General features: G+C 38.2%; 5 protein-coding genes across 9 annotated transcripts in view; 2 read left to right on the forward strand and 3 right to left on the reverse strand.

Moving 5' to 3' along the window:
* Window positions 1–82: 82 nt before the first annotated feature.
* Window positions 83–6,341, reverse strand: LOC105384785 (polycomb protein suz12-B). Its single transcript, XM_038117097.2, has 9 exons — window positions 6,169–6,341; window positions 6,032–6,078; window positions 5,663–5,950; window positions 5,236–5,449; window positions 4,747–5,003; window positions 4,277–4,502; window positions 3,631–3,833; window positions 2,494–2,768; window positions 83–2,005 (listed from the first exon to the last, which is right to left on the reverse strand). Exons 1-9 carry the CDS (start codon window positions 6,266–6,268, stop codon window positions 1,312–1,314), a joined length of 2,304 nt encoding a protein of 767 aa, XP_037973025.2. The 5' UTR covers window positions 6,269–6,341; the 3' UTR covers window positions 83–1,311.
* A 179-nt stretch (window positions 6,342–6,520) lies between these two features.
* LOC105384784 lies at window positions 6,521–8,697 on the forward strand. Its single transcript, XM_038120574.2, has 5 exons — window positions 6,521–6,972; window positions 7,088–7,335; window positions 7,527–7,659; window positions 7,910–8,039; window positions 8,366–8,697. The coding sequence occupies exons 1-5, from the start codon at window positions 6,616–6,618 to the stop codon at window positions 8,449–8,451; spliced, it is 954 nt and encodes a 317-aa protein (XP_037976502.2). The 5' UTR covers window positions 6,521–6,615; the 3' UTR covers window positions 8,452–8,697.
* A 54-nt stretch (window positions 8,698–8,751) lies between these two features.
* LOC119694430 (ubiquitin domain-containing protein UBFD1) lies at window positions 8,752–11,364 on the reverse strand. The gene is made up of 6 exons (XM_038120718.2): window positions 11,210–11,364; window positions 10,636–11,075; window positions 10,430–10,555; window positions 10,071–10,212; window positions 9,816–9,862; window positions 8,752–9,415 (listed from the first exon to the last, which is right to left on the reverse strand). The coding sequence occupies exons 1-6, from the start codon at window positions 11,220–11,222 to the stop codon at window positions 9,305–9,307; spliced, it is 879 nt and encodes a 292-aa protein (XP_037976646.2). The 5' UTR covers window positions 11,223–11,364; the 3' UTR covers window positions 8,752–9,304.
* Window positions 11,365–11,979: 615 nt separating this feature from the next.
* On the forward strand, window positions 11,980–16,758 carry LOC119694392 (fas-binding factor 1 homolog). Its single transcript, XM_038120704.2, has 11 exons — window positions 11,980–13,127; window positions 13,539–13,690; window positions 13,993–14,168; window positions 14,418–14,678; window positions 14,794–14,987; window positions 15,072–15,178; window positions 15,293–15,418; window positions 15,506–15,643; window positions 15,736–15,845; window positions 15,939–16,467; window positions 16,573–16,758. The coding sequence occupies exons 1-11, from the start codon at window positions 12,047–12,049 to the stop codon at window positions 16,696–16,698; spliced, it is 3,000 nt and encodes a 999-aa protein (XP_037976632.2). The 5' UTR covers window positions 11,980–12,046; the 3' UTR covers window positions 16,699–16,758.
* Window positions 16,751–23,382, reverse strand: part of LOC119694396 (rab11 family-interacting protein 4A) — a 70,506-nt gene continuing 63,874 nt past the window's right edge. For 4 of the 5 annotated variants that reach the window (XM_038120717.2, XM_048631614.1, XM_038120716.2 and 1 more), the window contains 6 exons: window positions 21,598–21,732; window positions 20,079–20,231; window positions 19,257–19,539; window positions 18,586–18,731; window positions 18,283–18,324; window positions 16,751–17,918 (listed from right to left, as the gene is read on the reverse strand). In XM_038120717.2, the coding sequence (XP_037976645.2) occupies window positions 17,775–17,918; window positions 18,283–18,324; window positions 18,586–18,731; window positions 19,257–19,539; window positions 20,079–20,231; window positions 21,598–21,732 (903 nt within the window). In that variant the 3' untranslated portion in view covers window positions 16,751–17,774. The remainder of the gene's footprint in view (window positions 17,919–18,282; window positions 18,325–18,585; window positions 18,732–19,256; window positions 19,540–20,078; window positions 20,232–21,597; window positions 21,733–23,382) is intronic. The other variant, XM_038120715.2, reaches the window with a different exon arrangement.

Raw genomic sequence — 23,382 nt, forward strand, 5'->3', positions numbered from 1 at the left:
AAGTGCCTGACTTTGTGGTGTGCATAGATATTTATAGATATACTTTTTACTTATTTGTAGGTATTTTAAGGAAACACAAATATAAAAATATGATTATAATTTATTTGTGATTCATAAGTACACGGGAAATTTATTCTGAACTTAATATGGAACAATACAAAAATAAGAAAATCGTTACATTCAAATAAGCGCTCCTTGTAAATTATGATATCAGTTAGCGCTTAAACTAAACGGGAATACGTATATTTCAATGGAAACAAATTATGGAAAGTTTGGAAAGTCTTGCAATAAGCTAACATTTGGCAGTAGGTATTTAGAACTAAATATTGTAAAAAATACAAAATCATAATCATAATAACTGAACATCTTCCTCATTAACCTACCACTAGTATATTCCTATCACTCTATAACTCCTTACAGGTGCAAGATAACTAAATTAGCCGAACTAGTTGCAGACTAAAACTTAAACGAACGAGACTTTTACCACCAAAAACTTAAGTTTAAGTTTTACAAACACTTTATTAAATATTCAAATTCAATTTTTAGGTATAAATGTATGTATAGTCATGCGGCAGTGGTTATGTTTTAGTCCTATAGCTAAAACTACTCACTTATGTTTATAATATCTACATGTCACTTGTTTTGTTCATTAATATTATTTTTTTATTAATTTAAGAGTTATCCAGTCAGTTTCTACAGGGAATAAAGAACACTTCAAATTTTATGAATACATTGCAATAGCAAAAATGATGAAGCAACTATTGAAATAGATTTTCAAAATAACGTACAATAGGGCAGAACACTGGAAAATCTGATCATTCGCTTCATAATTATTTTTACAGCTTATTTTCAAGATTAAACAGTTAGGTATACCAAAAATATACTGTCTGTTTGAGGTAGCAAAGAACAAGAAAGTGCGTTCCAAACTGATTACATCACAGAATTTATCAACTACCTACATCTCCTAACTCCTGAAAATTTTCACTAATAACTCCAATACGATATGAGACCTAATCACAAACAACAAAACGAAAAAACCTAAAAATGCATAATTTAATGATAAAAACTATTCCATTTCATGGATACGCTTATATCTAACAATTACAATATGCGGCAGTATCGTTAGATCAATCACAATAGTAATTTTAAAAACAATGTCACTGTAACCGACCAATCACGTCGTGACCAGTAAACCCTCAAAACGGGCAAAAATTCATCATAATAATAATTATTGTTTAAAATAACTTTAAACATTGTACTTAGAAGCCTCTAGTTCGAGAGACCGGCCCTTTTCTTCTTAAAAACCGAATGCTATATGGAGCTTTTCCGTTCCGATATAGAGGAGCGCTTACGACTTTGAATACTGCCCGACGACATCTTGCGCTTAGTGTCATTACCGGCCGCGGCGGCGCTAGCGGTCTTCTGCACGCTGCCGCCGCCCATACGATTAGCGTTCTGAAAGTTTGACGTCTTCCTTCGAGCCGATGGTGAAGCCTCCACGTTGTTCAGCTTGGCCGAGCTGCTCGGGGGCTTCTGCTCCGCCTCGGGCTTCTGTTGGAACTTGCCGATCGTGTTCCAGTGCTCGCGCTGCGCCAGGATCGACGCTCGCATGCGGTCGCGCGCCTCCGGACTGTCCGCCAGCATCTGTATCAGCATCTGCATCGTCTGGTACATGGCCACCGGACTCAACAGCCCAAAATCATGCAGCGAACACAGATGCAAGATGAAGTTTCTATAGAGATTCTTCTCGAGCAGTTCCTTCCCTTTAAGCTGCAGGAACATCTGGCACGCGAGCGGGATCTGGCAGTCGCCCACGTAGTTGTACTTCATGACGTGCAGGTTCCACATCTTCATGAGCTCCTTCTCGCCCTCATTGACGTCGGTGAACTCGTCGATCATCATCATGGTCTTCTGTTGCAGCCACAGCGGGTCGGTCTCGCTCTCCGAGTCGATGTCCAGCTCGTTAGGGTACACCGGCAGGCAAGTGATCGTGTGGTGGTACAGTCTGGAATAGAATGCGCAGTTATAAAAGGAGGGAAAGTTAAGTTTTTGGCGGATAATCACGGAGAAGAAGGGTTCTGTATGTCTGAATAATTGTGTTTGCTTGACTACATTAGAACTTATTTTAGAGGTGCTGCATTAGCACTATGATATTTGGTGGAGATACGATCGTTTTTCTGCAGACGACCAATAAAATGCTCACCTATTATGTCCAGTCAGATACGGCCTCTGAGCTTCAACCACCTCATTATCATCCAACTCCAGGAACTCCGCTAGACTATGTTTCTGCGGGCGGCGTCGTCCCCGCGGCCTCCATATGAGTACATGTGTCAGGGACGTCCGTCGAGTGGGCCCGACTCTTTCATAGGTCCATAATAACCAGGGACCGATGATGATAATAATAAGACTTGCTAATCCTTTCAACACGGTGACCGACACTACCTATAGCTTAGAATTGAATCGCTTGCTACATAATTGTCAAAAAACGCTCACCTATTATGCCCAGTCAGATACGGCCGCTGAGCCTCAACCACCTCATTGTCATCCAGCTCTAAAAACTCCGCTAGACTATGTTTCTGCGGGCGGCGTCGTCCCCTGGGCCTCCATATGAGTACATGTGTCAGGGAGGTGCGTCGAGTGGGCCCGGCGCGCGGCCCGGCGGTCGATGACCTCCCCTGGGCGGCTATCAGGTCGTGCGGGGAGCCCGTGTACGAGCCGTCGTACAGCTCGTTGATTGAGACGTCTATGCGCGCGCCGCCTGGGATCGGCTGGGGAGAAAGGAGGTTGTGTTAAAATTTAAGGCGATTAAGATAGTTGTTAATGGGTAGAATTTATAAGCGTTTGGATTGGGTGGATAAAGTCTTCTGTTTTTTATCAAGGATAAAATTTTGGTTAGTGTAATGAAATACCTGAGTGGCGAGTAGAGGGCACCACAGTCGGACGAGCAACACGGATAGTGCGACTTACGCTGCCTTATCGTTGCCTCAATGTTTTGCCATCAAAACTTAGCATTTTCCCGTATCATAAAACCAATACATCCCGTTTGTATCATTCATACAGTGCAGGAACCGTGAGGTTCTGGGTTCGATTCCGCCTCGAGACGCTTGTTACAATACAAACATGCTTACGAGTATGCAAATATATTTCCTTCTATCATAGACCCATTACATCCCATTTTTATTTATACGTATGACGATAAAAATCGCAAAATACTTACAAAATACGTGAAATTGAACCGCGAATGGCACAGCTTCAGATGTTTCAGTAACGAGTAGAGGGCGCCACAGTCGAGCGAGCACCACGGGCAGTGCAGGTCATCACACGCCTCCGTCTGTTGCCGCTAGATGGCGCCACATTCGAGGGTCTTTCCTCTAGCATATAACACTCCATACATCATACAGTAAAAACAACTAAAATACTCACAAAATAAGTGAAATTGAACCGCGAATGGCACAGCTTCAGATGCTTCAGTAACGAGTAGAGGGCGCCACAGTCGAGCGAGCACCACGGGCAGTGCAGGTCGTCGCACGCCTCCGTCTATTGCCGCTAGATGGCGCCACATTCGAGAGACTCTCTTCTAGCATATAAACTTCCATCCATCATACAATGAAAACAACTAAAAATACTCACAAAATAAGTGAAATTGAACCGCGAATGGCACAATTTCAAATGCTTCAACAACGAGTAGAGGGCGCCACAGTCGAGCGAGCACCACGGGCAGTGCAGGTCGTCGCACGCCTCCGTCTGTTGCCGCGAGTTGTTGTTGTACAGGAACTGGTAGATTATCTGCTGGCGCTTGCCGTCTTCCGTCGTGTCTGATTTGGGTTTCTCGCCTGTGGTAGATAGATAGATAATGTTTTTTACTGTACACAGACATTACAAAACGAAATAAATACATTGGTAGTGGGAGTGTGGGTATGTTATGGGGCTCTGTGACTGAATGCATGAGGCGCGCTCAGATAAAGGAATAAATGAAATTGCCAGCCTGTAGATCGATGATAACATTTTGATAACCACTCTTCACAGCTATGTATATTGCAATACTTAAATATATTTATTGGAAATGGAAATTCTGAGTATAATAATTATAATTAGACTAAAGTTCAATATACAAGAACGATTTCAGATTTAGAATAAATGATATTGCTTATTGCATTCTTATGCAGTTAGATAAACTTAAAATAGAATGATTCAACTTAACAAGCATTCGCACAATGCCAATGCTTTACGCACAGCAATATTTCGCTTTGCCTTCAACAATATCACAAGAACTCACCATTTTTCGCATCAGAGCTGTTGCTTCTCTGAGCTCCACTGGAGGATCTCTCCACTTTGCTGGGCGTCGGGTCTTTCTTTGAGCCATTTTCACTAGTTTGCTGATACAGCTTAGGTCTGTTCACGAGTCCGTTGGTCGGTTCTTGACTCCAGCTTAACTTTAGTTTGAGTAGGGGCTTAACTTTAAATATGTCAAAAGGGTTTGTTTCAGTCTGAAGCTCATTTTCCTGTAACAGAGAAGATTTATGTATTTGATAAAACAACATGAACTCCAGTGTACAAGTACATGGAAATGTATGGTTAATATTAAAAATTAAACAGGCATGGTATTCTACAAATTTTACTCCCTCTATGTATTCTCAAATTCCAATGCAATTCAACAATAATCGGTCTTGTAACTATGCTGCTAGCCTGCTACTACAGACACATCATTTCTGTCATTCTAAACAGCAAATTAGCCCCCGAACTCACATTAGGAATTGTCTCCCACTGCGCCATGAGCGCTTTATGCGGAGACTTGGGGATGGGGCTCCGTGCTCCGGGGCCAGCATCATGCAGCACCAGGTCATACTCCCCGTTGGTGAGCAGGCAGCGGTTGTGCTTGTCGTAGACTATCAGCTCGCTGCCGTACAACTTGCACCATTTGACCTCGCTGGTGCCATTGTGCGATGAGCCGTTGGAGTTTAAATGCTGTTCTGATGATGATTTCAGTCTTTTTGTTGCTGGTTCTGTAAGGAAAGGGCTTCTTTGGTGAATTGGTTTTTAGGAGCAGTTACTTTGTACATTTTAGGACCATTACATTATTATGATATGAATATTTTTACATGTTTATAGTTTTCATGTGCACCAACCAGTAATACAGATCCATATTCATACATAACCTTCATTTTAATAGTTAGGCCATTTTATCTATCAAACAAATGCTACTTATACAATAAAATAAATAAACTTAAATATTACCTTCAGCATCACCATTAGTAAGTTCACTAGAGGACGAAGAGGCGTGTCCATTGGTGGCTGATGCCATGGTGACAGTGACTCGTAGCATGAGCATGTAGGACTTGACATTGGGGCCCTGCGAGGGGCTGAATGTGTCACTGGAGATGCTCACAGCCGACGCCATCGCTGGTGGCTCCGCTGATGAAGGGTTTAATGGTACTGAACAGCTACCAACCTGAGATGTGAGGTTCTATGTTAGATTCAGAACTGTTATTAATTTTATGCAATTAATTCAGTGTAATGTTTATTATGGTATTAATTATTGCTTTATGCATTGATTCAATACCTCAGGTTGCTTGAGTGGAATCTTTGTGATATAAACATATGTCTAAACTTGTTGGTTTCTTTCATTTTGATCTTAACTTACTACATCTAAACAATAACTTACAGAAACTTCAATGATAGCCGATGAACTTTCTTTCCTCTTTTTGTGACAAATTTTCAGCAACAATGTCTCAACTTTAACTTGGTAATCCCGAGGGTCTTCAAGGCTCTTGTCATAGAAGCCGAGGAATGTGAGAGTCATGAAGCCACCAAGGCTGTTGGGTTGGACATCAGTACTTTTTCGTAAAGTCTGTTTTTCCAGTAAAGTGTCAACTTTAAATCCTATACGGCTCTTGTTACTTCGAGACATTCTCCTTTTCATGTAAGACAGAGTTCTATTCAAGAATATAGGCTGGAATCATAGAATAACTAATGAAATTCAAATTCTAGAGGTTATACAAACAAATGAATTGCTAGAGACTCTACAACTTACCGATAGCATATTTCGGGTTCTAAGAAACCTGTATATTTGTGTCGGCTCTGAAATAATATCAGTTGTATCAATATTAGCCCAAAAATATAGAAAATGTTTAGCATACACAAAAGTCGATATAGTTTTAAGGCTCTTACTTTCAAACGCTTGTAAAAATAACTCATGGTCAGCTTGTAAATGATCAATCTTTGAGTTTTTCGTTGCTTCATTATCTTTATCACGTTTTTTAGGAGGCATTTTTGCTATAATTCACTAATTTTGCTGAATGATACCGCCAAGACAACTCGTCCGTTGACTTCTCTTGACAGCGTATCCATAGACAATCTAAATTTTAGCGTACCCGATTGTTTGGAGTAAGTAAATTTTCGAACGCAGTTTATTCTGTGTTTATTGACTAGTCCTTAGAATACGTAGTTATAGCCACGGTCACAGCTGATAAACGGTAATCTGGGTTGCTTGCCACTTGCGCACTTCCGGTTATTTGTCAAATTTGACATTCCATTGTGCAATGTAAACATTCAAATTCGATTTTATTCCCATTTTTACAAATTATTTTAAATAATGTAACTTAAAAAAGTTTTATAATGAATGGAAATTTAACAAAAAGCTCCATAAATAAAAGCTTAAGAGATTTGCAAAGTCGTGCTATCGGTAACGGCGTGAACGTGGTGCTATTAAACCAGTATAATTACATCTGCAATTATAATGTAACTGTGGAACAGCAGAAAAGTTCTAAAAAGATTGTGATTTTCGTAGTAGTTTTTATATTTTTATTATTAACTGTAAGCAGCAACGTAGTGGATAGTTTTCTAAGCGCAAGGTGTTTATTTCCGAGCAACTACTTGATATGGGAGGCCACCAGGCCGCTCGCTGATTGTAATTACTGTATAAACGTTACTAAACCGGTAGTTCTACGAAACATCACCCGGCGGGAGTTTGCGGTAAACTTGTTTTTATATTTAACAACATTACACCTGACCATATAATGACTAATTTATCCAGAATACTCTACAATAACCACTAAAGTTTAACCACAACTAAACATGTTCTTTTCAGAAATATGCATATTCATCCAGACCTATTATAGTAAAGAATGCAATAAGCCACTGGAGGGCTACTAAAGAGTTCAACTTCCACTTGTTCAAGAGGCTCTATGAGCAGACGGAGGGCAGCTACGAGAGCTTGGAAGATGGATGCCAGTTCCTTAACTTTAAAACTGATTTGTATTCACTGAAGGAAGTGTTTGACATGCCAGACAAGAGAGCCAGGAATGCAGCTGGAGAGCAGCCTTGGTATGTTGGATGGTAAGTATCTTCCTATATAATTAAATACCATTATGTTTTATAGCTGTCTTTGTACTTTGACTACATTAGTATATAAACTTTTAATCCTACCATACCATTGTTTTGGATTTAGGTTTTCACGTAAGCTTTGGTACCTAGATACTTAGTTCAAGGAACCTAATTAATGACTAACACAGAATTTATATTTCCAGGGGCAATTGCCATCCAGATATCCTAGCAAAAGTGAGGAAGTACTACAGCATTCCCGAGTTTCTGCCTGAAGACGCAGAGTTTGCAGCCACTGAAAATATTTTCTTTGGATATGAAATGGGGGCAGTTATGCATGTAAGCTTTTTTAATTAGCTTCCTAAAGATGGAATATATTTCTAAACTACATACTAGTACCTAATGTGCGTAATTAATTCAGTTGTGTGTGAAAAAATAGCAATTTACCACAGCATTTAATAAATATAACTTAGTAGTGTCCTTACAATAACTGATCTACCATATTTGTAGATTACCATCTATTAAATCTTTGTCCATGTCTAAATCAGGATCAGGATGTCCCACTTAACACCTTGTTAAATTATTTCAGTTGGACTACATTCCCAGATTGATGTGGCAAGGTCAGGTGAGTGGCAACAAGACGTGGGCCATCGCGCCGGTGCCCGAGTGCGACAGTGTGTGCCACAAGTTCCAGTACTATGTGGAACCAGGTGACGTTGGTAAGTTGCCTACATTTTTAGGAAAATGTATTGTGTTTTTCTCTCAAATTTGTACGTAGGTAAATGTATTTATACCTTTTATTTCTGTAACTACAGTGATAACTGATTATCTGTTTCTTTCACCTCATATATTGCACTGATGATGTTACCTACCCTATTGCAATCTTTGGCAATCAACAGATTTTTACCTCATGCTGTCTACAGTTGACTCCATAAATGATATAATTCATAGATCATACATCTGCACCTTGGTAAAATATTAATTTAATTTATGAGTGAGTGAATTTTGGTAACTACTCTACCTAATATAATGAACATTGTTCCAGTGTTGCTGGACACCCGCATCTGGTACCACGCCACGAGCCTCCCCAAGGGTCAGTTTTCCTTGACAGTGCAGTCTGAATATGGGTAGAATAAGTATAGTGTTTCCGTGAGTGACAAGTACAAAAATATGATATTCTGTAACATATCGAGACCAAATTTTACAATGGTTTTGTTTAATTTTACAAAGTATTTATGTATGTATGTTTTATTTATTCTTGCTCATAAGCTTTTCTATGTGCCATTGATTGATGTAGTGCAACTACTTTCTTCTGCCAAATTAGTTAAGATAAATTAAATTGTCTTTCTATGTTCTTGTTAATAAACTTTATCATTTAAGGTGTATTTAATTCAATTGATTATAACTATTTAGTGATTGAAATGAAAAGAGTTTTAAAGTTTAAAACATTTTATTTCCTATTATCGAAAGTTGTCACTGAAGAACTGGATGCAAAACATTACGCAAATATAGTTAAAAGGATCTACACTAGTCAGTTGTTAACTATTGCAATACAAAATAAGTATTTGGCAGTTGCTCTTGTATTCCACCCAGTGCTTCAGTGATTTGACTGAATATTGTAAATTTTACATAAAAAGAGATCAGGATAAAATCTAGTGGGACAATAAGCTCATCAAGTCGCACGCGTCTATTCAAGATTCCATTCAATAAAATTATAAAGTATATGAAACTACATTTCACAGCTGCTCTGAAATGCTTAAAATGCAATTTTTCAATAGGTAATAAATAATTTGTAATTTATATTTTTTTGACCAGATAACATGCCAGAATTATATGGACAATTTTTAATTGACATGGCATTTTTATATCACAAAATAATTATAATATGAAAACATAGATAGATTAAAAGTTTACAGCTACCAAGGTGGCCGAGATACATACAGTAATTTGTTACACATAGATATTATAAATACACGTGTTGCGCTTAGAAGAACTGCCACACGCCCAGAACTGCGTCTTTGATGGCCTCAATGTATTGTGCAGGCACCCAGTACACCCAGTAGCGGGATGCCTCCGTCGGACCCAGCTGCAGCCCCTGCGACAGAAATACATGGATGAGATTGATGCAGGGGATAAGTCAGTGAAAGGCTATCCAAACGGATTTGCTTGGATGAACAGATTCTTTACAATATCGCCATAAGTCAGTATGTTCATAAAATAATAATAAAGAGGACAGATTGCTATGTATGTTTGTATGAAATTAAAAAACAACTGAATAAATTACAATGTAATTTCAGACAACGGTTATGCAAAGCCTGCGCCAAATAACTAGTCAAAATAAAGCTCCAATCCATAGAAGCACCATAGAAGTGTACTTGGCTAGGTGTATAAATGTTGTCTTTGTTTTGTGTGAGCTTTTCATATTGTAAATGTGAATGTTGGCAGGCTTCCATTAGCAGACATTGTCATTAAAAGTTATTAATAACTAAACTTACCATGATGTGGTATTCTTCATGATCTTTGATTGGTTCAGATGTGATGCCTGAAACAATAATGATATTCCTTATTTTGATGTATTTATCATCTATAGAAAAAATTAGATCCTCTTATATATTTGGGCAAAGGGGAGGGCATGGGATTGTTAACAAGGTCTGTTTTCATCAGACACAGATATTTCACTATGCATTGCTTCCCATCTACAGTAGAATCCAGTAATATGGTAACATAAAGTATGAGAACCAAAAGCTTACTTTTAATGGATGTCATGGCAAGTTTCTCTGTGCGTTCTTTAGTGCCGAGCCAGAGCTGGTCTTGCTCTGGCTTGAATGTGAGTCGCACCTTCCCCCCGTGCTTGTTCAGCATGCCACTCAGAGGCACCGGCGGCAGGGGCTCCTGGAAATTACATTAATAATGTAAATTAAAGGTTTTTTTTTATAATATGCAACTGTGCAAACACCCAACTACTTTGGTTCCACTGTAGAGAGCCATGTTAAAGAGCATCTTATTAGAATGAATAAAACAAGGCAAATACCCATTTACAAAAGAAATATGTTAATGATCACTGTTGATAAATATTACTTGTGGAGGCATTTCACAAGTGGTTACTTACTTTAACACCTTTGATTCCCGGCATGGCATCAGGTGGGATGCCTTTGTCCAAAACTTTCCTGTGATTTTTCTGCATTGACAGTGGCTCTTTGCTAGATGTACCACCTTCCTTCTCCTTCATTGCCTCCTGCAACAACCAACCCCATCATTAACCTTGTCAAACATAAAATATAAATAGATCTTATAGTTAATTTAAAGTATACTTACAATTGGTGCACTTTTGACTGCAAGTATGTCTTCTGTCTTGGATCCAACCAGCATGACCTTGCTGCCCTTAACGACGCCGGCGGCGCGGAGCGAGGCGTCGTCCCGCGCCATGCCCTTGATGATGAGCTTCTGCGCGGACTGCGGCACGCCGCATATCCGCTCCAGATGGGCCTTCAGTTCTAGTATAGTGGCGTCGTGGGCGAAGGACACGTCGAGACGAGCCTTGTTGAACACCACCACGAATTCCACCTGCTCGGGGATCTCGCACTCCTCGTCCGCGCCCTCCCCCGAGCCCGCCGCCGCCGCCTCCGCGGGAGCCTCCGTATGTGAAGTGCTATCATTCTCTGCTAAACTTTTGCTCTCGATCCCAGACTTTACAGTTCCATTAGATACTAGCGAGTTCGGGTCACGGTTCTCACTTGAATCACCCTTTTCGGAAGCTAGTAAATAAACACAAAACGTGAGTTAGCAAAATTTCTAGAACAAAAGGATCATTTCTCTCAAAATTTATCACAACAAAGAAATTTAGACTGTATTTTCGTAATTAATTATGAAACTATATGAGTTCACCTACCGATGCAATCCATAATTAATTCAGATTCTTATAAATAAAGCACTACAAATTAAAAAATACAATAAAATACTCAATTGTTTTGAAAAATAAATTTATGCGATCAACTGACATGACATGAAGCACAATTTTTGCTCGCTACTTCAGATGCGTTCAAAATTTTATTTTATACGTCGACACGTCTTTATTCTGAGTTTCATAAATACATTTTCTTTATATTTTGTGTTACTCATTATGTTAGTGACCACTTTTTTAGTGCTACCATAGAAGTAATAAACTAAATGGGTTCTATTTTATCCGAGAAACTTAAGATACAATATGGATGTGGACGTTATTATTAAAATAAAATATTAAGTACTTATTATTTAACTAAACTATCTAGATATTTTACAAATAAAAAAGATAATAATATAAAATACTTATAACTGGCCTGGAAATATTCTACCCTTAATAAACAGGAGTTTATCAAAGGTAGAATATTTCTTTTAGTTCGCTGCCGTCGCCCGGGATGGTTCCGAGGAGGCTGACAGCGTTCCCTCTCTGTATAGCCAGGCTGATGCGCTGGCTGAGATAGCTGCCAGCCCTGTGGTCCCTTGATACCTCGACCAGGCGCGACGAAAGTTCTTTTACTATATGGATGTGGTTCATTGGTTATCTAAAATACTCAGAATAACGACCGATTATTAAGCTGAAAGTTCGGAACCATAGACTTGATTCAGAGATTCACAGACCCATATGCCAATGAACATCCGCTTCCGTTTCCATAGCGGCAATTTTGTAAACAAAGAGTTGTTCTTGATTGTAATTTCTATTTACTAATTATTTTCAACGTTCCTTAACATGAATTTCAATCTCGACGACCCACTTGCTGGCATTCTAAGTGATGGTAGTGATGATAGTTTCTTTGACGATGATATAATTGGGAAAAAGAAAACACCGAAGAAAAAAGCTACAACACCAATAGCAGAAAAGAAAAGTGCTCTTTTTGATTTAGGGGATACTGAAGATGTTTCTTCTAAAAAACCTCACAATGCAATGGAAAGAAGAGATTCACTGTTTGGGCTGGGAGATTCCGTACCGATTGCTGAAGATGTGAAGCCACCAGTAAGAACTGAGAGCAAATCACCTGCGCCATTTCGAAGGGCAGTTTCTAAGGAATCCATCGACTTTGCTTCTTCAGAATCAGCCGCAAAACTAAAAACAGTTCCTAAATCTCCAAGTAGACCTAAGCCAGCTGCTATTGATAAATTAAATATTTTAGATGAAATGGGCACAGCATCAGTTGAAGATAATCAAAAAACTGTAAATAAGGGTAAAAAATCGCAAGGAATTTTAGATGATATACTCGGGGGATCCTCATCTAAATTGGAGACGAATTTAAGTAAAAACCCCCGATCATCCACTGCTGCTAAAAGCCAAGAATTTGATTTAGATTCTATCTTAGGAAAGAGTGATTCAAAACAAAACATTGCATCCAATAAACCATCGAAACAAAATGTTACACCTGATATACCTAAACAAGAAGCTACAGCAAAAAAGGTGAGTCAACCAAAGAAAAAATCTAGTGATGACTGGCTTGGTATTTTCGATACTAAAAAAACGGAGGATGAAGAAGACGATGCTATGCCGTCATGGCTTCTCGGAGACAAGGCACCAAAAAAGAAACAAAATGACCAGCAAGAACCTCCTATGGCACCAAAACCTCAATCCCCAGTCAAAGAAAAGAAAGATATCGATAGAAAGGAAGAAATACCGAAAGAAATGGGATTAAACATAACGGTCCCAAGTTCGAACTTAATGCATGCTAGTAATGAAGACATAACAACAGAAGGAGCAAACCTATGCTTGCAGCAGCAAGAGTCACAACTAATGGTGGCATTGCAACTAAAAGCACAGGAGGAGAAACTGGTCGCAATGCAGAGTAAGAAACCAACTTTACCTAACATTTATTAACCACCCGGAAGGGAAATGTTTACTCAGTATATTCCGTATATTCATATACATATACCTACTTGATGACCATCTTCGTTCCAGCCACTGAATGTCGTAGTCTGGATAGGCATAGTTAACACTCAAAACTCTCACATTCCACCCTCACCTCTATCTACTTAATCTTCTCTAAACGTAGTATTATTTTACCGGTAGACCTTACTACAGCTTTTTATTGCTAAGTGACTACTTTACGATAAACCTATTTAGGACACCACAGACCTAAGTTATTCAAATAATTACTAACTACTTACGCTCGCTGGTACCTACTTTAACATTATCTTTTACACATCTTCTGAAAATAAATATTTCTTTAATTTAATTTAATATTCTCTATGTGAAGTGCGTCAAGAGGAGTCGTCGCGGCTACAGCGCGCGGCTACGCAGGCGCACCAAGCACAGGTGGACGCCATCTTGCGGCGGCAGGCGGACAACCGGCGGCAGATGCAGGAGGTCATCGCCGCCCACCAGGACCGCATCACTGAGAGGATCCGGGTGAGGTGTAGCCGAGAGTGCGATGCTGATACACCCCACTTAGCTAATAATTTGATAAAAGTTCCTTACCTTGTGTGTTTATTGCCGTAATTGCCTATAAGTTGCCTATTGGCAAATATAGCCTATGGCGGTTTTGGAAAGTACGAATAGCCAAGTGAGGTGGCAGCATGGGGGTGGGCCAAGGCAGGTGTTAAATTGGTTATCCACTCATAGTAGGTACCCATACCCATAGTCTACAACTACATACGTGGCCTAAATTACGGACTTACTTTCCGTTAATGTCTGGGCTATATCCGTTTTAGGCGCTGCTAGGACCACCTAAAGATGTTACTGAAACTGCCGGTGAAGAGAACAACGAAACACAAACTGAGCAAAGAGACTCTCCACACATGAAGGAGAAAAAGCAGCTGTTACAGCTCGTGCAATCCTTGCAAGAGAACCATGACAAGGAAATAGATCTCATGGAAACATCTTACAGGTAAGTACCTAACAGTAACTCACCTTAGCTCTACGGTATGTTATGCTTGTATAGTTGTGGTAAGCTTTTGGGGATCGCAGTTGCAGGTCATAAGCGAAACTGCGAATTCTGCGAATCGAGAATTAATTATTTTGTCTCATACCATAGTTCTACCTACCCATGTCTTTTTTACTAGTTTCTGTTGAAGTTTTATTCATATTAACTTTCACTTAGTTAGGTACTTACATACTTTTTTAAAATAAATTCCAGGCGCCAGATAGCTTTCCTCGAGATATCGCTGAGTCAAGGCGAAGAGAGAATGAAGGAAGAGAGTGAGAAAGTGGTGAAATACTACCTCGAGAAGATAAACTGGCTGGAAGAACATCACCATTTGCACAAAAAGATGACTGAAGAGAACTTAAAATCTATTGCAGAACGCCATAAAGCTGAAAATGAGATGCTGAGACAGCAACATTTGGAAAACATAAAAGTTTTACAAGAACATCATGTAACTTTAATGGAAAATATAAAGTAGGTTTTTATTACCATATTTAATACTAAAAACATGTAAATGTCTCATACCATAAATTTGAATAATGAATTTGAAAAAATATCTAAATCTAGTAACTACACTAATAATTTTCAGGAATTCAGTGAAGCAAGAACAAGTTCTCATAAAGGATTCAACTGAGTTTTCGTCTAATTTGTTAGAAATAGTGGCAGATGTACAAGATAGCAAATCGCAGATGAAGCTGTTAGTTGAAAAAGTTCAATCGATTGTTGAAAATTCTCAAAGAGACACAGATAAAAGTTTGCAATATAGAGAAAAACATATAGGAGGTAAGTAGGTAAATTTAAATTCGTTTAATTATATTAATTTTGATAATGATAAGTACGTTAAAATTTTCATATTATTTTCTACAGATTTGATGCAACAACTAACAAAAGAAAGAGAAAATTTTGATGTTGAAAAAAATGAGAGCCGAGAGATGATTAAACTCCTTGAGACGAGACTGAAACAAATGACTTCGGTAAGATGATTTTCATGTTAACTATGTTTAAAGTTGATAAATGTACTTAATAATTTGAAAATATCTACTATTCATATTTACGTATGTAATATCTTCTGACGGTATTAATTTCAGTTAATTGAAGAAGAGTCTGCGACATTGAAACAGAAAAGAATGGAATTTGAATTTGAGAAGGCAACATTTAATAAGCAAACTGAGTTTGCCAAAAATGTTCTGAAAAAACAAGATGAGGAAATAAAGGTTGATTAATTCGTGATTCGTACTATTTTTTTATTAGTAGAATTATATTTTCATTGACCAAGTACTAAAGTATTTCATGTATTTTAGATGATAAAAGACGATATCCAAAAAGAATATCAAGACAAAATTGCAAGGATAGAGGAAGAAAAATCTAAGGCACAAAAAGATAGCTTAGCAGCTGCTAAGGCGAAGTCAACTATACAAAATTTGCATCAAGAATTAGAGGTAAGAGATCTTTTGACGAGGTATGAAATTTTTTTCTTATACCTAGTACAAAAGATAACTGCTTAACGTTTAATGTTCATTGAAAATTTCAGAGAATGAAAGCTGAACTTCAAGCGCAATTGGAAGAGGTAAACGAGGAACGATCAAAGCTCAATATTGACAAACAACAGTTACACATGGAAGAACAAAGAGTCCTTGCTAGGTAAGTGTATTAACATTAACATAAAAATACTACCTACAATAATAACCATTTATTTGTACTCTGATCTGAACTCAATTTATATTTTATTCACAGGAGTCGCGACTTAGATTTGTTGGCCAAAACTGCTGTGGAAAAACAAACACAAGCCGACAAAAAGTACTCTGAAGCGGAATTTATACAAAGAAAATATGAGGAAAGGATACGCAGGATACAGGAACATGCCGTTTCCTTGAACTCCAGAGAGAAACAGATTGCTAAAGAGAAGGTGGCCCTCTCAAGAGAACGCTTGAGCATTCACAACGAAAAGAAACAGATCGAAAGCAGACAACAGTGCTCATTGTGTAAATCAACACAGAATATGTCACAGTATGCTAATTACGACGCGTGCTATACACTCCCGGATTCTTTCCTTAACGTTCCTGTCACAAGAGATTTTACTAGCGCCAATTTAGAACCAACCTTAAATCCAGTGGACACAGAGATTTCTACCTTGTTACGTCGACAATTTAGTGCAAGAAATGCGTCTGATATCAATAACGTTGGAACTTATGAAAATAACCATGATATAATGTTTAATGACAATTTCGAATCGATCCAGAGAGACGCAAACGGGCCTTTAAAGGTGAGTAAGTTAGCTAGATGCATTTAAAAATGTTAAAAAGTGTTAAGCATAATAGCCTTTTTTAAATTGGAAACTGTTTAAGTTTTAATTTTCTGATCATTATAGGATTACATGGATCCCAAGTTTATGATGCTACGCTTAGATGTTCAAAAAGTAATTAGTAATTTAAAACAAAATGAGCAAGATGACGAAAGTAATGAAGACAGTTTAGAAGGAAACCACGATGTATAGTTTTTGGAGTAAGTACAAATAAGTTACTTGAAGTAAGAAATAAAAGACTGACTTATATTATAATTTGATTAATTTATTTCAATGACATTAATATCATCAACATTCACTTAGGAGTTAATTTTTATCAAAATGTACACAAATACTTAAGCGTATTTAAGTAATTCTAATGACCTAACAACTAAATTAAATATTTTGTTTTAACAATATCGGTAAACGCGATTATTTCGTTTCGGTCAACAGTAGGACACATACATGACGTTTATATTTAAAAAAACATTAAGTTTGTTTAGGTTGGTTGGTTACATTAAAACCTTGATAAGTTTCTAACCATGGTTTTAAATCTATAGGAGGTTCCTCTTATTCAAATACATTTTTTTGAATCCTATTTTTTTTTCACAATATACCTATTAAGTTAAACCCGACAACAGTCTTTCACAAAATAGTATCTAGGTAATTCTAAGCAGTATATAATTTCATGATTGGACGGCATGGCCTTGTTATTATTATTCGTATTATGTATTTGCACAGATCTAACCGTAAAAGCACTCATCATTACAAATAAAATTTAATTCTTTGACACATTTTATAGTAATTATGTCTTTTATATTATTATATATAGCAGGCATAACGTTCCATCATTTCGATAAAACCAATTTATGTTTATAAAGTATCTATTTACAAAGACTACAAATACAATCTGCTGTATAAATTGGATTTTATAAAACTTATAATATGCCTATATACTATGTGAATGTATAAAATTTCAGACACCATAATCACATAATTAAAAGAATATTATATTTATCTGTTATTTTACTTATAATATATACATAAAATATTTCGTTTTAATTTCATTTAAGAATTTCCAAATAGGTACATTAATATCATCTTGTTCTCTATCTATCACAGCATTAATATTAAATCGGTATATAATTTTTCAACACTAGATTTAGATTGTGGTTTTCACCATATTCCTATCGTCTACATAAGTATTTTTTTTAGGTACCTGACTTCGCAAAGTAACGAATTAAAATGTTAAAATATGCCAATTGGGTTGCTTACATTAGTAACTATTGTTATGACTTGATATCTGCCGGTGGTTTTTGACACTTGACCTCGAGCAGCTGCGGGTAGTTCTCGACGATGGCGAGCAGGATGCCGTCGATGTAGTTGCGCAGCTGGACGTTTACGTCCTGTTGCTCTTTTAAAGCTTTTTGTATCTGTAAATCAAATTGATTACGTTAGCAAAAAATATATATTATATACTTATACAAGATTTATACTTAACACGTATTTATTTTTACATTGCCAGTATTAATCATGGTGCCATTTAAGTTTAGTAGGGTGAGTGTTAGTGAAAGTTCGCTTAAACCACTTAGATTGAAAAGAACGTGCAGGAATAATGTTACCGAGTAATAAAGTGTTCATACTCTTCATACAGTTCGAAAAGGTACAATTTTCATGCTTGTACCAACAATGTGATTCATATTTAGCATTAAAATGCAAGCAGGTATGAGATTAAGAGCATGCAGAAGGAGCGAAGGCATTAGGTACAAAACATGCGTAGTTAGAAAATATCCGTACCTTTTCTAACTCTATGCTGTGACGAGTCTCATTATCATCGAGCTGCAAAGATGCATAAGTACATAAAAATATAATGGAAGGCATTATGACAAATCGAGAATCGAGGCAAAGCGCAACATTAAAATATCATAAGTTATTTTTTAATAGAATAATTGATTTTCACAAACTATGAAGCTTCGGGCATAAATGCAACTATCGTGTGTTTTTTCATTCAAAGCCCCATGAGTTTAAGATTATACTAATTTAGAAGCTTATAATGAATGGGGAATAGTATGTGAATAAATGTTAGACATGTTGAATTACCTGATCATCGCTCATCTGCGACAGTTCGTGTGCGAGAGAGTTGGTGGCGACGAGCGGCCCGCTGACCCCGTCTAGTAGACTGCGGCCTTCTTCCACCCCCCGAGTCAGGATCTGAGCTTGCAACTCTTCTTGCGCTTCACTGAGAGCTGCAAGTGTTTTGGAAACGATTAGTGAAGAGTGGCTAATGGCCATAAGACTTGTTATATTTGTAGGTACAATAAAAAATTAAATAATAATAATAAAATATTGATTGAGCCAGTATCGTAATTACTTGATTGATACATGATAAATTACTTCAGCAAGCCGGTAGACATGAAACAACTTCCAATAAAAATACACTATCAACAAAAACATAGTATCGACTATCGGGATTATTTGATGACTCAATCTTTATAATTTATTATTACTCCGATATACAAAACAAATGCAAATTCTATCTGAATTATTTTTATATTTATTATTGACTTTGCAACCTTGACTTTATGTTTCATGAAACATCTTTGTTCGCCTACTTCATCATGCAGAGCCAAACCTAATCTACTATTTCAGTCCACCTTTTCCTAGATTCTTATCACAAGAAGTATCATGTTTTGAATCCCTTGAAATCAGACACAATAGAAATCTATTATCTGGTGACTTCTGGACGCAAATGTTTCAAGTCTACAACTCACATTTATTCTGTGTCCTCAACAGCACGAGTTCCTTCCTGAGCTCATCCAGGCGCGGGTCTGGCGGCGGCGGCGGCGCGTCGCTCAGCCGCTGCAGTTCGCCCCTCGCACTGCTCAGCAGCGCCGCCGCCGCCGCCGCCGCCTCGCGCTCGCGCCGCTCGTTCTCTCTGGCGGTGCTCAACTGAGCCAGCAGTTCGCTCACTTGCTCCTGCGCTTCTTTGTGCGCTCGGCTCGAGATTTCTGCGTTCGCTCGGAGAGTTTCCGCTACGCCGCGTAGTCTTCCAACCTGAAGAGTGGGATAAAAAGAACAGTTTTACTTTTTGTTGAGTTGGAGATGATGCTGTTGATAGAGATTCAGAAAAAGCAGACAAAAAATTATCACAACATCACACATTATCTACATCCAAAATTTGCTGATAAGATAATAATGACCTATGGTGATTGATAATGATAAGACTCTAAATTTTATGATAACTCGAGGAAAATAATCATACGCGAATCAGAAAGTATATGCAAACCCTCTCTGAGAGTACGGTTTAGGTCCAGAAACTTAATATTTTTATAAATAAGACAGGCAGAGCCAGCAATGGGGAAGAAAACCAAGTGAAACTTTGGCAGCATAAATAATGTAAATCTAGTGTGCCTTTCAGGCTCCGGCCAATTGCATTGTTGGGGAGAAAAAATGGCGACTGAACCAATTAGAACTGGGGAATTAGGCAGTCGCCTAAGGCGCCATCTGTAATTAACTTTTAGTTTTTCTCCCTATCGTAGCATAGCGTCAACTATGAACCACACATATAGGTAGGTGGCTGGTTCTTTGCTTACCTCCTGCTTAAGATCCGAGGCATCGGTCTCGGCGGCGGCGAGGCGCTCGCTCACAGCTGCCAGCTGCGCGTCGCGGTCGCGCTCCACGCGAGCGATGGCCTCGCGACAACGCTTCTGCTCCTCCGCTATGCGCTCCTCGCAACGGCATTCGATCTGGGAGATGGAGTTATTGATTAATTAAGTATACGGACAGTTTTTATTTTGAAAGACAGATATTTGTACTCGGGATCTTGGGTGTTAATATGATTATTTAGGCTCTGCCTAGCTTGGGGTCGGAAGGCCGTCGTGTGTGTGAGATGTCCACACATATTATAAGTATAGTTAAAAGCTTATTAATATATCGTAGGTACCTAAATTATGTACATATTCATTTACATATCTGAACAATTTAGTTTATTTTCTTCTATGATTTGGATTATGAACAGCTATCAGGTTGTCTTCAAGTGCTATGTTTACGGTATACCCCTCATGCATGCGGTATCAATGTCTTATCGATCTCAACAAAGCTAATTAAAGTTAATTAACTGGAAATAATTATTCATGATCATGAGATGAGTAGGTACGAGTATATTGCATGTGCCGTATTCTATGAGTTAATCCGCGTTGTTCTTTGATTAGTGTTCAGTCGGTAAATTTATCTGTTGTTGTGCATTTTCCCCGGTTTAAGTAAATCTAAAGTTGTGTTTTACTAAATCAGATGATGTGGCGCTCTTTTACCTTCAATGTCCAGAAGTTTTATATTCCATGTACATTGTACAGGCAGACAGGTACATGTCATTATAGGTGTAAAATATCTGTCTAGTACCTCTGAAAACACGACGTTGATTCAAGGTTTTCTTAAAAAAACTATTCTTATCTTATCTGAATTTTCGTCACCTCTCTTCATCTCTCGTAAACACGCCACTTGATATGATGTTCCAGAAAAAACTTTATCATGCCGATGTTTCATGGACAGAAAAAGTCAATAAAAAGTTTATTTACATTATTTGGTTGAACAAAAATAATGCATGCGAATCTTTATTACATTCGCACATCTTCCATTTAGTGTGGCAGAGAGGCACCTTGGCTACCACGGTAGCTTTAACTGCACTCCTACACAGCCGAGAATTAATTATGACCGAAACAAACTTCAATCATCATATCTCGCATCTGTTCGTCCTTACAGCTACATAACAGCAAGCCGACAAACTGGCGTAACTTCAACCCCGCAGCAGCCACAGCTAGAACAACCTGCACCCCCCTCACCTCTCGTATCTATTCGTCCACATAACAACAAACCAACAAACAGGGGTAGTTTCAACACCGCAGCAAGACACTACTAGAACAACCTGTGCCCGCCCTCGCATCTCATATATCTGTTTGTCCTCACAACAAGCCACGGTAACTGCAACACCTCAGCAGCCACATCTAGAACAACTTCCACCCGCCCTGACCTCACGTATCTGTTTGTCCTTACAACAAGCCATGGTTGTTTCAACCCCGCTGCAGCCAGAGCTAGAACAACCTCCACCCCCCTCACCTCTCGTATCTGCTCGTCCAGCATGTGCACGCGCGCCTGCAGCACGGCGTTGTCGGCCTTGGCGCGCGCGTACCGCTCGTCCGCCGAGCTCTGCGTGTCCGCCAGCGTCGTCACCTGCTGCTGCAGCAGCTGCACCTGGCAAAGAAGAGGAGAATGGTCAAATTGAGGAGATGGTACTTTAGTAGGTATAATAGGTAGTACCTATTAGGTATATGTATGGTTCTGTGCGACGGCCTCCAGGACGGAAATCAGCAGGATGATTGCCAACCTTGGCTAGGAGACGGCAACAGAAGAAGAAGATGTATATGGAGAGGAAGAGGGAGACCGAGAAAAAGCAATGTCGTATCAAGAAATGAAAGAACTACCTTAATTTTACTAATAGGTAAATTATATTTTGTTGTACCTGTCCTATTGATGCGTCGCGATACGAGATAAATTATACTGTTTACACATAACTAACTATATTAAACATTAAATTAAACGAGTACCTAATTGTAATTATTTTCTTTTGTTATGCTAAAAGTAGATTGCTACACAGTAGATTAATATCGCTTGAGCAATGCAATTCCCAGGATGCATTCAAGTGAATCTGTGGCAAAGCGATGATCATCAGTAGATAAATAACCAACTAGGTGGTTATTATGTGATGTGAACTTTTTCTACTACCTGGTAGGTTAATTGGCACACTTTTTATGACTGTAGGCTTTCTTTATTTCCCTTTGAATGTATTGATTAAGTAAATTAACATCACATCAATAAAACACTAATCAAAATGAATTGTAACATCAGTGGGAGAAAGAATGCTCTAACTATAATAATCATCCATCCATTTATTATGGGGAAGAATGATTTAGGCATCAATAAATACTTAATACATTTTTATTATCTTAAATTTCACAGCTCACTGTCATATTTATTCAGCCAGTGCCGTCTAGTAGGTCACACAGGTCAATAGCTTTAATCAGACCAAGTGGTGCCTCTACAATGTCATCGCCGTATCATCTTATTTATATGATACTTAAATAATTCAAATTATCTATCACAGCTTATTAAAACGTGCAGTGTTATGAAAACAACTTATACTTAACTATCATTAATATGCCCGTACATGGATATTGAATATGAATTAAGTTTTTGCTCTTTTTACATCGATGTTTTCTTCCTACTTGCATTTTCTACAAAGATAACTTTCTCATGTTAGAATGAACTTATTGTTTGTTAGGTAATTGTTGTGGTATGTAATTTAAGTGGTTATACTCTGACTCATTTAGTAACAAAAAGTTTAATATTGGGTACATAAGTTCAGCGTTTATAAATCTGCAATAATGAGACGGCTTAGAGGTAACTGTATCTATAAGACGACCGAATGGCGTAGTGGTTAGTGACCTGACTGACGACCGAATGGCGTAGTGGTTAGTGACCTGACTACTGAGCCGATGGTCCCGGGTTCGATTCCCGGCTGGGGCAGATATTTGTTTAAACACAGATATTTGTTCTCGGGTCTTGGATGTGCCCGTAAAAATGGCAATAGGCCCGCCCCCTATTACATTGGGATTGGGACTAACATAACACTCCTGCGAAAAGTGGGTGCAGCAATGCACCTCTGCCTACCCCGCAAGGGAGTACATTAGTACAAGGCGTGAGTGCGTGTGTTTTGTATCTATAAGTACCGTAAATTTAGAATGTATGTATTTTTATCATTATCAATTACAAACAGTACTTAGGTACTACAAAATTAGACGTAGAGTACGATGGAATTACAAACAACATGAAATATTCCTTGGA

The sequence above is a fragment of the Plutella xylostella genome, chromosome 29 (assembly GCF_932276165.1).
Source record: "Plutella xylostella chromosome 29, ilPluXylo3.1, whole genome shotgun sequence".
Classification (NCBI taxonomy): Eukaryota; Metazoa; Arthropoda; class Insecta; order Lepidoptera; family Plutellidae; genus Plutella; species Plutella xylostella.

Coding starts and splice junctions, on each gene's coding strand:
- LOC105384785 (XM_038117097.2), bottom strand. CDS start 6,268: ATGCCTCCTAAAAAACGTGATAAAGATAATGAAGCAACGAAAAACTCA. Junction 5,951..6,031: donor GAACCCGAAATATGCTATCG/GTAAGTTGTAGA, acceptor CTATGATTCCAG/CCTATATTCTTGAATAGAAC. Junction 5,450..5,662: donor CGGCTATCATTGAAGTTTCT/GTAAGTTATTGT, acceptor CTCACATCTCAG/GTTGGTAGCTGTTCAGTACC.
- LOC105384784 (XM_038120574.2), top strand. CDS start 6,616: ATGAATGGAAATTTAACAAAAAGCTCCATAAATAAAAGCTTAAGAGAT. Junction 6,973..7,087: donor TCACCCGGCGGGAGTTTGCG/GTAAACTTGTTT, acceptor TGTTCTTTTCAG/AAATATGCATATTCATCCAG. Junction 7,660..7,909: donor AAATGGGGGCAGTTATGCAT/GTAAGCTTTTTT, acceptor AAATTATTTCAG/TTGGACTACATTCCCAGATT.
- LOC119694430 (XM_038120718.2), bottom strand. Junction 10,213..10,429: donor CGGGAATCAAAGGTGTTAAA/GTAAGTAACCAC, acceptor TGTAATTTCCAG/GAGCCCCTGCCGCCGGTGCC. Junction 9,863..10,070: donor TGCCATGACATCCATTAAAA/GTAAGCTTTTGG, acceptor TTATTGTTTCAG/GCATCACATCTGAACCAATC.
- LOC119694392 (XM_038120704.2), top strand. CDS start 12,047: ATGAATTTCAATCTCGACGACCCACTTGCTGGCATTCTAAGTGATGGT. Junction 14,988..15,071: donor TAGAGAAAAACATATAGGAG/GTAAGTAGGTAA, acceptor TATTTTCTACAG/ATTTGATGCAACAACTAACA. Junction 15,846..15,938: donor GAACAAAGAGTCCTTGCTAG/GTAAGTGTATTA, acceptor TTTTATTCACAG/GAGTCGCGACTTAGATTTGT.